The sequence below is a fragment of the Syzygium oleosum genome, unplaced genomic scaffold (genome assembly GCF_021117445.2).
Source record: "Syzygium oleosum isolate NSW1041296 unplaced genomic scaffold, Sole_v2.1 Sole_v2.04, whole genome shotgun sequence".
In the NCBI taxonomy this organism is placed as follows: domain Eukaryota; kingdom Viridiplantae; phylum Streptophyta; class Magnoliopsida; order Myrtales; family Myrtaceae; genus Syzygium; species Syzygium oleosum.
This window is the reverse complement of record NW_026607488.1, coordinates 8,858,946-8,870,696: the sequence shown is the minus strand read 5'-3', so window position 1 is coordinate 8,870,696 and position 11,751 is coordinate 8,858,946. Positions and strand designations below refer to the sequence as shown.

General features: G+C 39.0%; 1 protein-coding gene across 1 annotated transcript; it reads left to right on the top strand.

The window, feature by feature from the left end:
- Positions 1–286: 286 nt before the first annotated feature.
- On the top strand, positions 287–6,874 carry LOC115679487 (serine carboxypeptidase II-2). The gene is made up of 10 exons (XM_030603084.2): positions 287–812; positions 1,294–1,398; positions 1,930–2,025; positions 2,121–2,213; positions 2,758–2,843; positions 2,923–3,186; positions 4,460–4,593; positions 5,443–5,538; positions 6,055–6,160; positions 6,554–6,874. The coding sequence occupies exons 1-10, from the start codon at positions 542–544 to the stop codon at positions 6,713–6,715; spliced, it is 1,413 nt and encodes a 470-aa protein (XP_030458944.1). The 5' UTR covers positions 287–541; the 3' UTR covers positions 6,716–6,874.
- Positions 6,875–11,751: the final 4,877 nt, after the last annotated feature.

The window sequence follows — 11,751 nt, the reverse complement described above, 5'->3', positions numbered from 1 at the left end:
GTGCTCACTAGTTTTGATTAGAAAGCAACTGATGGGTTGGAATTGGAACTCGGTACCGTAACGGAGAACTCATACTTGTCTGTCTCCAAGTAACGTAGTCGCCACTTCCCTACCTTTGTCTCCCAACTAACGTTCCATTGTTCAGCAGCGCAGTCAACTCCACGAGAGCTTGTCCTTCTAGTTCTCTATTTTATAGGGTAAATCTCTTTTGCTGGCAAGAGTCATGTCCCTTACATGCGACATGAAAATGGAATGACAGTTGCCCACGAATTACAGATTTTCACAAAACTACAAGAGAAAAAAACATCACCTTCCCATGCCTCGGGGACTTTAAGAACAGACCATCACGCGAATCGGGAGCAATCGCCCTCTCTGTCTGATTTCTTGGCCAGAGATATTGGCGTCGCAGACATTATTGCTGTCGCTTCCGTTTGTCTATTTTAGCGAAGCAACCACCCAATAACACCGCTGGTTTCTCTTTAAAAATCGTTTCTTGTTTCCCCATTCCTCAGAGTATTCAACAACTTCTCGAGGGAAAAAGATGGCCAATCCCAAATGGGGTTTCCTCCTCCTCGTTCGGGTCTTCGTCTTTGTCATCAATCTCCAGTTGGGTGTCTCGGAGGAAGACCCGCTCGTCCAGCAGCAGCTGGACAGGGTTCTCGAGCTCCCGGGGCAGAGCTTCAACATCAGCTTCGCCCACTACTCGGGCTATGTGTCGGTCAATCAAGAATCGGGGAGGGCCTTGTTCTATTGGTTCACTGAGGCCGCTGAGGACCCTGATTCTAAGCCCCTTGTGCTTTGGCTGAATGGAGGTGAAAAATCATCTCATAGCTTTAAGCATCTATTCTGACTTTTGAGTATTGAATTTGTTTTGGCTTTTTGCTGCTTTTAATAAATCGGTTATCCGATCCTTTCGACTTGACTAATCCCGCGGATTTTCGCCGTTTCGGTGGTGTTTTAGTACAGTATATGAAATGATGTTTGCTTTGCTTCCCTTTCACTCATTCTTTTTTGTTTCTGATTGAGACTGTCCTGTCTTTCTTTTGCGGTTTTTGGCCTTACTCTTTTCCGTAGATGTTAGCTTTAGTTGTTGATATGAGTTAATTCCGCTTTTCTTTCGATGCTTTTGTTCTTTTGGCTACAATTTGCATCTTACCAGTGATGTAATAAGCTTCTTTTTCACCTGACGTGCTGTTTTTTGTTGTACTGTGGAGTCTTTTGTTATTTTTGGCTTCATAAAGCTGGCTTTTCCAAAGAGGCTTTCTCTTCTAAGCTTCAGATGGGTTGCTGCAGGGCCAGGGTGCTCGTCAATCGCTTATGGGGAGGCGGAGGAAATAGGCCCTTTCCATATCCGGCCGGATTTGAGCCTCTATCTCAATCCTTACTCTTGGAATCAAGGTAACTAATAGCTTGTCATTATGCTAAATTGTTCGGTAATGACTTATGAGTTTATTTCTTAACTGTAGCTTTGTTGTTCCCTTTTACCCATTATGAACAGCATTCAGAATTCCCACTATGCTACCTCAAGTTTTGGTATTTTTGTTTCGTTGTCTCATTATTTGATTGTTATGGTGTTCGAACTTTAGTTATTCAATTGGCTAATTGTGTCCCCATTTTTGGAGTCACGAATTTCTGCGTGCTCTTTATGTACTTTAAAAATCAACTGTCTCCTTCTGTAGGAGGCCACTTATCTAATGAACTTCATTTTCTGATTCCATCTTCTTTTTAACATCTTCCTCTCCTTTTTCTCGGATAATTTTGTGGGTGAAAGATCACATTGATAAACTGCCTGGATAAAAGTCTGGCAGAAAAAAAGAGAAAGAAACAGCCAACTAGTCATTATATGTCCAGTGTATATTTTGATGTGGTGAAACTCAAATGCAAATTAGTTCACAACCTCGTCTGACTCCTACATTACCAATCCTGCAGTTGCCAACTTGTTGTTTCTTGATTCACCTGTTGGTGTTGGTTTTTCCTACTCCAATACGTCCTCGGATTTGCTGAACAATGGAGACAAAAGAACTGGTACTATAATTATTCTTTTCCAGTAATGTCCAACCTCCTTGTTCTTACATGTGACTTCCTCACATTTCCATGTGTTGCCATCGCGATACTTTCAGCTGAGGATTCACTGGCGTTTCTACTCAAGTGGTTTGAGCGCTTTCCCCAGTTGAAAGGGAGGGAATTCTATATCACAGGAGAGAGCTATGCAGGTACCAATTGTGCTTATTGCTGTATCGATTCAATGCAGATTAGCCAAAAACATCTTCTTTAGATAATTTGGTTAAAAACTCAGCTTTTTGCTTAGCTTTTATCATCATTTTCCGAATCGCTATTTTCCAAGGTTAGCGAAATTCTGCTGTGCTCTTTGTTGTATTAAATGAATCGATCTGATTCTCTCACTTTCTGGTTGCACCAAGTATACTACGTCTTGGAGAGTCCTATTTGACCTTTCAATATAGGTATGTCCACATGCATGCTCGGCCGTGCTCGCAGATTTTATCAAGGCTCTTTCAATATTCTTTCTTCTGGCTTCCTATTGAGTAGAAAAACTATCATATGGGTTTTTACCACCTTCCACTATTCATATAGTAGGATGAAATGTCATTTAATTATTATTTAAATGTTGTGGTTTCTGCATTCAGAGGCATAGTGCCAGTCAAAGATACACCGTATTGTTAAAGTGGAGGTTTTCCTTTACTAATGCACTTTGGAATGTGATGAAGATGCAGAAACACTGACTGGCTAAAATTGCAGGTCACTATGTTCCTCAATTGAGCAAAGCCATTGTAAAGTACAACAAAGCATCCGGTGAAAATGTAATCAATCTGAAGGGCTATATGGTATGTACCTGTCTTTCTGGAGGAAAACATTACTGCATGTTCGATGCTCATTAACTAAATTCATATGTACATAATGCAGGTCGGAAATGCTCTAACTGATGATTACCATGATCATCTTGGGGTCTTCCAATTTATGTGGTCAGCTGGTTTGATTTCTGATCAGACATTCAAGCTGCTGAATGTTCTCTGTGATTTTCAGTCTTTTATACACACCTCAAGTGCTTGTGATAAAGTTCTAGACATAGCTAGTGACGAACTCGGAGATATCGATCCATACAGTATATACACTCCTCTTTGCCCTGTTAATGGTAGCCAGTCAAACCGCCTTCGCAAAAGAATGAAAGTGAGTTCATGTTCTTTTAATAAAGGCAAACATTACTTATTCTTTCAATGTCCGTGATATGTCTGTAGATCCAAGCCTAGACCAGAGCTTAAACTATGGCTCTTACACTAATAACGTTAGTATTTGTAGTATTTATTTGAACCTGTTGGTTGACTGGTTCTCTCACCTGGCCAGTTTTTAAAACAGTGGTTTATTCTGTATTGGTTTTGTGGATTAACATAGTTACTTGGTTGGTTTACAATAGTTACTGGCTCAGGAGGGATGATACCGTACAAAATTGGACAGTCTTGCTGGTAGGAACTAACTCTAAAATAGCATGAGCTCTTGCTCCCCTACTGCTTCTCTATATTACCTTAAGTTGACACTACTAGATGATTGATACATATGAGAGTAGGGTGCTGCCAAAAGAGATACTATAGCAGGTGATTGTCCACATAATTCTTCCAGGGGAAGATTCCCAAAACTCTTGTTTTGAAGATTATCGGTACTAGCACTTGCAAAAGATAAAGACCAAATTTCTCTTTGCGTAATTTTCACTTATCTATACAAGTGGGAAAGAGCTAGCTGAGATTCTCCAGAGCAGTTCTATTCATCATTTGATCAAGCGTCATGTGTTTAGTTGGCAACAGCAAGTCTCCTGTTATCCACTGACTACTTAGATGCGACAATAATTAAAGCTAATATAACCCAGAATTGTCTCCTTTTAAATATTTTCACTAAAAAATGGTTGTTTGTTCCTGGATATCTACTCGGTAATAACTCGACTCTGGATCTGTCCTTAGTAGTACTTTGGACTAGCTGAAGTTTGACTAACCACAGAATTTGTCACATGATTTCGGCTCTCCACACTTTCTTTTCTTGGTTTAAACAGAAGAATTAGGGGTACAATGGGACAACAAACATTAGATTGCATTTTCACTTGCATTTTCATGAAGAATGCAATCTATTGCTTTTGTCTGAAGTTTGACTTACTCACACTTTGGCATATTCTTCCAGTAATTTATTGTTTTTTTACATTTCAACCTTGTAATCCTTACAATTGTTCAAGCTTTTGTCAAGATATCTCTACCCTATTTTGTGATGGTGTCTTGAAATGCACAGTATAACCAGTTTGTCCAGCATACACTCACGCTTCACACAATAATTTTACCGCCTTGTGGAGCTGAAATGGTTCTTAATAGGCAAGTTGAACAGAAAGATAGTACCGTGCTCTCAAAAAGCATTATGTTTTCTATATGTTTTGTGGGTGTTCTTGAAAAATAATGTCTTACAGGTCATTGGCCATGTCAATGAGAAATATGATCCTTGCACAGAGGAGCACTCAGTTAAATACTTCAACCATGCTGAGGTTCAGAAGGCACTTCATGTTGACAAGGAATTTACGCCAGCTAAATGGGACACTTGCAGGTGCATATCATTTAGTGCGACTCATAAATACTCAGGCTTGGTGCCCTGGATTGAATTTTCATTCTTGTGTACAAGCATAAGTTCCAGTGAATAATCAACCTCATAGCTTCTGGTTGGTAAATCAATGGCAAGAAATTAATCTTCTCCCCCCTAAGGGACTGACATTAATCTTAGTTAGAAAATGGTATGAAATAGAATCTATGGCCATTAGCCCATTACCCATTGTAAGTGATCAAGGAAACATAAGGAGCAAAAGAAGGTAGAACAATGGGCTAGGTATACGGGTTTTTCTGTTGTTCTATCCTTCAGCTGCATAATTCTAAAATAGGTTTGCTGAGAGTACTAGTTCAAGATCTCCAATGCAGTGATGAATGTATGCATCATTTCGATGCATCTTCAGCTGTGCATGATCTCCTTACATAACTGAACACAAGCATCCGTGTTGCAAAGTTGTGCTTTCCTTACCTCAGCAAAGGGGTGATGCATAATTTGCAGCAATTCTTATCTTGTTCTTCATTCGAAACATGAAACCATGGTACTGATTGAGGTCCTAGTGGAACTGTCTTTTAAAGTGGGTTTTTATGGGAACTAAAGCTTGGTCATTGTCCACCCTGAGCGAGATCAAAGAAGTCACAGATATTTTTCCCACCTTGCCCTCCCCATGATAGCCTAGTCTAATAAAAAAAAAAAGGAGAGTCGGCTCTTTCGTGAGTCAATTCTAAACTTTGTTTTGTACATGTGACATGCACCACTATGGAGCCATCCTTTCGTCTCTCCCTTTTGCTTCGTTTTCCTTGGAGGTTATGGTGTATTGCAATCTTTTACCGCATTCAAATTTGTGATCTGCAGTGACTTAGTAAATGAGAATTGGAAGGATTCTCCTCGTACGGTGCTGGACATCTACCGTGAGCTTATGCACGAAGGACTTCGTATCTGGATGTTCAGGTATCTCTCGAAGAATGAATGTATTCCTTCTTTCGAATTGACGAAGTGTTAGATTCAAGTTTTCTAGGAGTTGTATATTAACTTAAACAGCAGCAGTCTTTTTCTTTTGTGGCTATAGCAAGAGAGGCAGTCCATTTGAATATGCTTTCCCAGATATATGTAGGTGTAGGATCCATTTCATGAGGCAAATGTAAGAATTGATCAATTATGTACCTTATAATACAACCATACAGAAGGGAAAATCTAGCTTCCCTTAGATTTGTTGGTACAAATTTAGTGTTGGGCCATTCATAAAATTAATTTATAACCTTGGAGCTGTTGGTACAAGGATGTTCAGACAATGGCTTTAGTGTAGTGTTAATAGGGGATCATGTTCATTCTGAGATTCCATTTTATTTAGTACACTGGTCTATCATTGTGGTCACATCCAGATACCGGGTTTTGTCATATTGCACATTATATAAGATGAGTGACAATGTTGTTCTCTTACTTCATCCATCTCTTTCCCTATGACAGTGGTGATACGGATGCTGTCATCCCCATCACATCCACGCGGTACACGGTAGATTCTTTAAAGCTTCCAACTGTGGAGCCTTTTCGCGCTTGGTATGATGATGGGAAGGTAAATTTCTATGGCTCTCTCTCTCTCTCTCTCTCTCTCTCTCTCTCTCTCTCTCTCTCTCTCTCTCTCTACAGTATGTTGTTGCTAAATCAGGAAGCATGCTTGCCATTTATTGAAAGGAAAAATTGGAGAGCCGCATCGTTGCACTTCGTAAATTGCAGATACCCATTTATTATAAAGCACATGATTTGACCCTCTCTCAAAATTGTTTATTCCTCATTCCAAGGCAAACTGATAGGGCATTTTCTTGTCAGCGACAAAATTTTATGTTCTTTCAAACAGGGGCGATGCCTACTTAACATAATTTTCATGAAAGATGTTGGATCAATTTAGCATTTGTGTAAGCAATGGCAAAGCTGTAATCTTGGGTTAAAACATGATTTGTTCTTCCAGGTGGGTGGATGGACTCAGGAGTATGCGGGACTCACCTTTGTATCTGTGAGAGGAGCAGGTCATGAAGTGCCTCTTCATAAACCGAAGCTAGCTCTTGCACTCATCAAAGCCTTCTTAGCAGGAACTTCGATGCCGTCACTCGAACTAGTTAGCGATTCTTGAAAGTTCTTGTACTCACAAGTGCACTTTTCCAGAGGGAAGTTCTCTATGGGGTTGTAAGTCATTTAATTTCTGCGCACATATTCGTGATGGAGAAAAGCGTTCATGTGGGACTTGAAACAAGACCCGAACTGTAAATGAAAAAGAATTTCAGATTGCCCAGTTTCTTTCTCTCTTTAATGTTTTAAGAACATTCAGGTTGCCATAAGTAGAAGATTGTCGCCTTGAGTTTGACATAGTGTGCGATGGCTTTTCGCAGCATCGAGGATCAACTTTTGTTACCATCTAGTTGAGGGGAAAAGCTTTGCTATGCTTTGCCATCATAAGAAATTGTCCTCAGTATAGATCAGACTCATCATGGTCAACGTCGCCGTTAGTTCGGAATGGTTCTATTTTGTACGACGAAATAGAACTCATGCTGATTTTGACAAAGCCATCTGCTGATTTAGAAAGATAAATTTCTCCTCAAATTCGAGTTTCGATGGCTCCTACCTCTGGAGAATTCCCTATGAAGTTTTACATAAAAGAATCACTTAGGTTTTCACGTCTGTATGCAGGCTTTTGGAGTACCTTTGGAGTTCATAGCTGTAATTGTTTAGTCACTGAGGGGCTTAAAGAGCTGGACACTCCATTGTTGGCCTAAGAAAAAGGACAGAGCATCCTTCAAATTCTTTCAGAATGGCTATTTGCCATGGCTATTCCATTTTACCATACACTATTACGATGAACATGGCTTTTCACCTAATTTCTTCCTGAAAGCTTCTTAGATTGTATTAAATCTCTTGCTTGCGATAATTAAGAGCACATGGTCACTGAAAATCGCTCATGAACCGTTTGATTAAATGACACAACTTAAATAATTTGTCTATACTAATCTCTCAAATGTTACAAACATGTCAATACATCATTCTACATTATTGTTTTCAGCAGCTTTCTTGGATTCACATGCTATATCTGCAAAGGTATGAAGCATGTTTTTGATGTACATAGTCAGTGAGGCCTCTTTCAAGAACGCAATAGACAGCCTGCGTAGATTAAACCGTGGACTTAACGCACGATCATCTAGCACTACTTTATCATACAAACATAGGTAACTCGCAAATTAATCGACCCATTGTTTATAAGGGTGTTCCATTATAAATGGTTAGCTATCGCAACCATTTTTCCTTTCTAATAGAAATTTGAGAATCTAATGAACTTTCTAATGTTGTTTTCAATCTTGAGTTGCTAATCCCCGTCTTCTGAAGTTTGAAGGCATATTTCCAACTGTGGGGAGGATTTGAAGTCAAGCTTTTAGTTCACATTATCAAGTACTTCAAATTCCTGCGATCTTTTTACTTTCAAGCAATCTTGGTCACATGTTTGATGCCTAATCAAAGCAAAAAATGCGCTGGCCAGCAACATAATCATTGATGTTACGCCTAATCAAGCAAATCCAACAAATATCATTCAAAGCATAATATGATTGTTGAATTTACTTTAAATTTTCATTGTATCCTTCAATTCTTTGCATTTATTTTTTCATAACTTCAATTCCAGTCATTTTTTTTTCTTTCAATATATTTCAATTGCGTGTAATCTCAATTCCAATGTATTCGCTTTCCATTGCACTTGGTTTCGAGTAGAATTCGCACTCAATCGAAGCCCCGTTCGTGGACTTTGTGCTCGAGCTTGGAATCGAAGAGTAATCCCTATCACTCTCCTTGAAATCGAGTTACTCCAGCACATGTCAATTTTCATCAATATGTTTTTGGTATGTCGCAAATTGATCGTAGTTAGGGGTGAGCATGGTTCCAGAGTAGAACCTGAAATCTGAGAACCTGATCGGTGAGAACCTGTAGATTTCAGGTTCCAAAGTATGCAGGGTAGGTTCCAGATTCCAAAAATTAGGAAACCTATTTCAACGGGTAGGTTCCGGGTTCTAGGTAGGTGAAACCTTAAACCTTAAACCTAAACAAATTTTTTGTATTTTTTCTTTGTCTATGTCTTCGTATGATCCTGCGGTGTTTCGTGGCATTAGATGATGAGTGTATAATCTGGAACCACTAGTCTAAGCTTTCATTTTATGATTTATTAATATTTCATATTCTTCTTATGTCTAAATATAAATTGTGGTCAGTGGATCAAAGCAGTAAATAGTGGTCATTAAAAGTGATGATTTACTGTAATTGTTTAATTAATAATACAGGTGGAACCTCGGTAGGCCCTGGAACTGACCCTAGAACCTGTGATAGGATAGTTTCCATATTCTAAAAAATGAGAAACCTATTGTCATGAACAGGTTCCAGGTGGAACCTGTATAGAACATGAAACCGCTCACCCCAGTATCGATTCACACAATGACTTCTCATTTTAATTGTATTTATTTGAACTGTAATGCCAGGACAACTAGTCTTTTGTATTCTCTTTGGTAAATGATAAGCTTGTTCAGTATTGTTGTGTTCATTTTCGTTTTCTTTAACTAAAAATGAAATAAATAAAAAAGAACCTATTAGACCCTGTAACCTATGATAAGGTAGGTTCCAGGTTCTAAGAAAGGAGGAACGTATACCCGAGGGTAGGTTATAGGTTCTAGGTGAAACTTGTAAGGAACTTGAACCGCTCACCCCTAATTGTGGCTGTTCCTTTTTTCCCTGGTCGACTATAATGAAACTCTTTAACTTTTATGGGTGTAAAATATGTAAGTATCTTGATTATGTCTTTTATTGAACTTTTTTAACTGCTAATATTAATAACGGATATATCACCCTATTTACAGGCTTTATTATATAACTATTATAAGATAATATCTCAATCATGTGAACAATCAAAAGGAGATATACGTGCAATATAAGTTGTGGGAGTTTCCAGTGCCATATATAATCAAGTTTTGAACATTACCACATAGCCTCTAGCTTGTATAACAACTTTATTTGTCGCCGAAGAGAAAACTATAGGAAAAGCATGTGCTGACTTGGCATAAAATGAAAACTCTAAGAATTGCTCAACTAAGAACATAGAAATGAAAGAGTTGATGCTTGATGATGAAATGCATGAGAAATACGAAAGAGGTTCCATCGGCAATTGAAAAGTAAATGATTTAGTTACAACAAAAGGTATGTTATCTCTGAAGATATATGGCTTGGACTCATTTCACAAAGTAAGCTAATCACCCGCATCTACTACACTAGTACTTGGCAGGAGAAAAGTGTCAAAAAAGTTCTAAACATTTTGCATATGTGCTATTTAATTCATAAACATTTTATCTTTGTGCCAATTCAGTCCTTCCGGCTAATTTTTGCCGAATATTGCTGAAGTAGATGCTGACCAGCCTACGTGGCACCACCGACACTGACATAGACAACTTTTAATAATAATAATAATATTTTTTTTTCTATTTTTTTCTTTTTTTTCCTTCTTTTCTTTTGCCCTTTCTTCTACCTTTGGCTGGTGATCGAACACTGGCCATCGGCCATGGTCGACCACCTGGCCTCAACCGAACGAGGCCGACGTCGCTCGCCACACAGGCGAGGCTCAGCCAAGCCTTGCCTGGGCAAGGGCGTTCCCTAGAGAGGGTAGGCAAGGCCAGACGAGGGTCGGCCTCACCCAGGCCAGATCTAGCGAGGCCGACCCTCGCCCAAACCATGGCAGCCTCGCTAAATTTTCCCTGGGCAAGGCCGACCTTTACCTAAGCAGGCTACCTTCGCCAGATCTGGTGAGACCGTTATGGCTTGGGTGAGGGTCGGCCTCACCAAATTTGGCCTGGGCAAGGTTGACCCTCACCGGGCCTTGCCTGCCATCACTAGGGAATACCCTCGCCAAGGCTCGGCCTAGGCCTCGCCCGTGGTGGGCAACAGCGGCCATGGCCGGTGACCGGTGTCCAGTCACTGATCAAAGGTAGAAGAAAGGAAATAAAAAAAGAAAATAAGGAAATAAAAAATAAAAAATTATAAAATTAAAAAATATTATTAAAAATTGTTTACGTTAACGCCGGTAGTGTCACATAAGCTGACCGGCGTTCACGTTAGCAATATACGGTCAAAATTAGCCGGAAGGACTTAATTGACACAAAAATAAAAGGTTTAAGACTAAATTGCACAAATACAAAAGGTTTAGCACTATTCTGACACTTTTCCCTACTTAGCGGGATTGTTGGTCTCTTGCAAATATTATCTCTACTATTTGGTGCTAAAACCCTCGTGGCTTTTATGGGTGTAAAGTATGTAAAGTATCTCGATAATGTCACCTATTGAACTTTTTTAACTAGGAGACATTACTACATGCCCTCTGGCCTGTACAACCACTTCATTTGTTGCCGAAGAGGAAACTATTGGAGAAACATGTGATGACCTAGCAGAAAATGAAAACCCTAAGAATTGCTCAACTATGAACATAGAAATGAAAGAGTTGATATTTGATGATAAAATAGTTGAGAAATTGGAAAGAGGTTCCACTAGCAACTGTGAAGTAAAAGATTTAGTTCCAGTAAAAGGTACGTTATCTCCGAAGATATATGGCATTGACTCATTTCACAAAGTAAGCCAATCACCCTTCCACATCAATTGCACTAGTAGTTGGCGAGATCATTGGTCTCTTGCAAACATTATCTCTACTATTTGGTGCTGTAACCCTCATGGTCGTTTTGGGTGTAAAGTCTTTAAGTGTCTTGATTATGTCTCTTATTGAAACTTTTTTAACTACTAATGCTAATGAAGCATAAATCAGTCTATTTATAGGTTTTATCAAATAAATATTCAAAGATAATATCTCAATCAAAATATGCACAATCAAAGGGAGATATACGTGCAATGTAAGCACAATATAGGCTGTGGGAGTTTCTATTGCTATATTTAATCAAGCTTTGAATATTACCACATACCATTTGGCCTATATAACAACTTTATTTGTCGCCAAAGAGGAAATTGTTGAAAAAATATGTCTGACTTGGCAGTAGATGAAAACCCTAAGAATTGCTCAACTAAGAACACAGAAATTAAAGAGTTGATGCATGATGATGAAATTCTTGAAAAATTAGAAAGATGTTCAACCAGCAACTGAAG

Bases quoted from the DNA above. Each gene is read 5' to 3' on its own strand.
- LOC115679487 (XM_030603084.2), top strand. From the start codon at position 542: ATGGCCAATCCCAAATGGGGTTTCCTCCTCCTCGTTCGGGTCTTCGTC. The intron at 2,026-2,120 runs GTACTATAATTA...CGATACTTTCAG, and splicing joins CAATGGAGACAAAAGAACTG to CTGAGGATTCACTGGCGTTT. The intron at 2,214-2,757 runs GTACCAATTGTG...CTAAAATTGCAG, and splicing joins CACAGGAGAGAGCTATGCAG to GTCACTATGTTCCTCAATTG.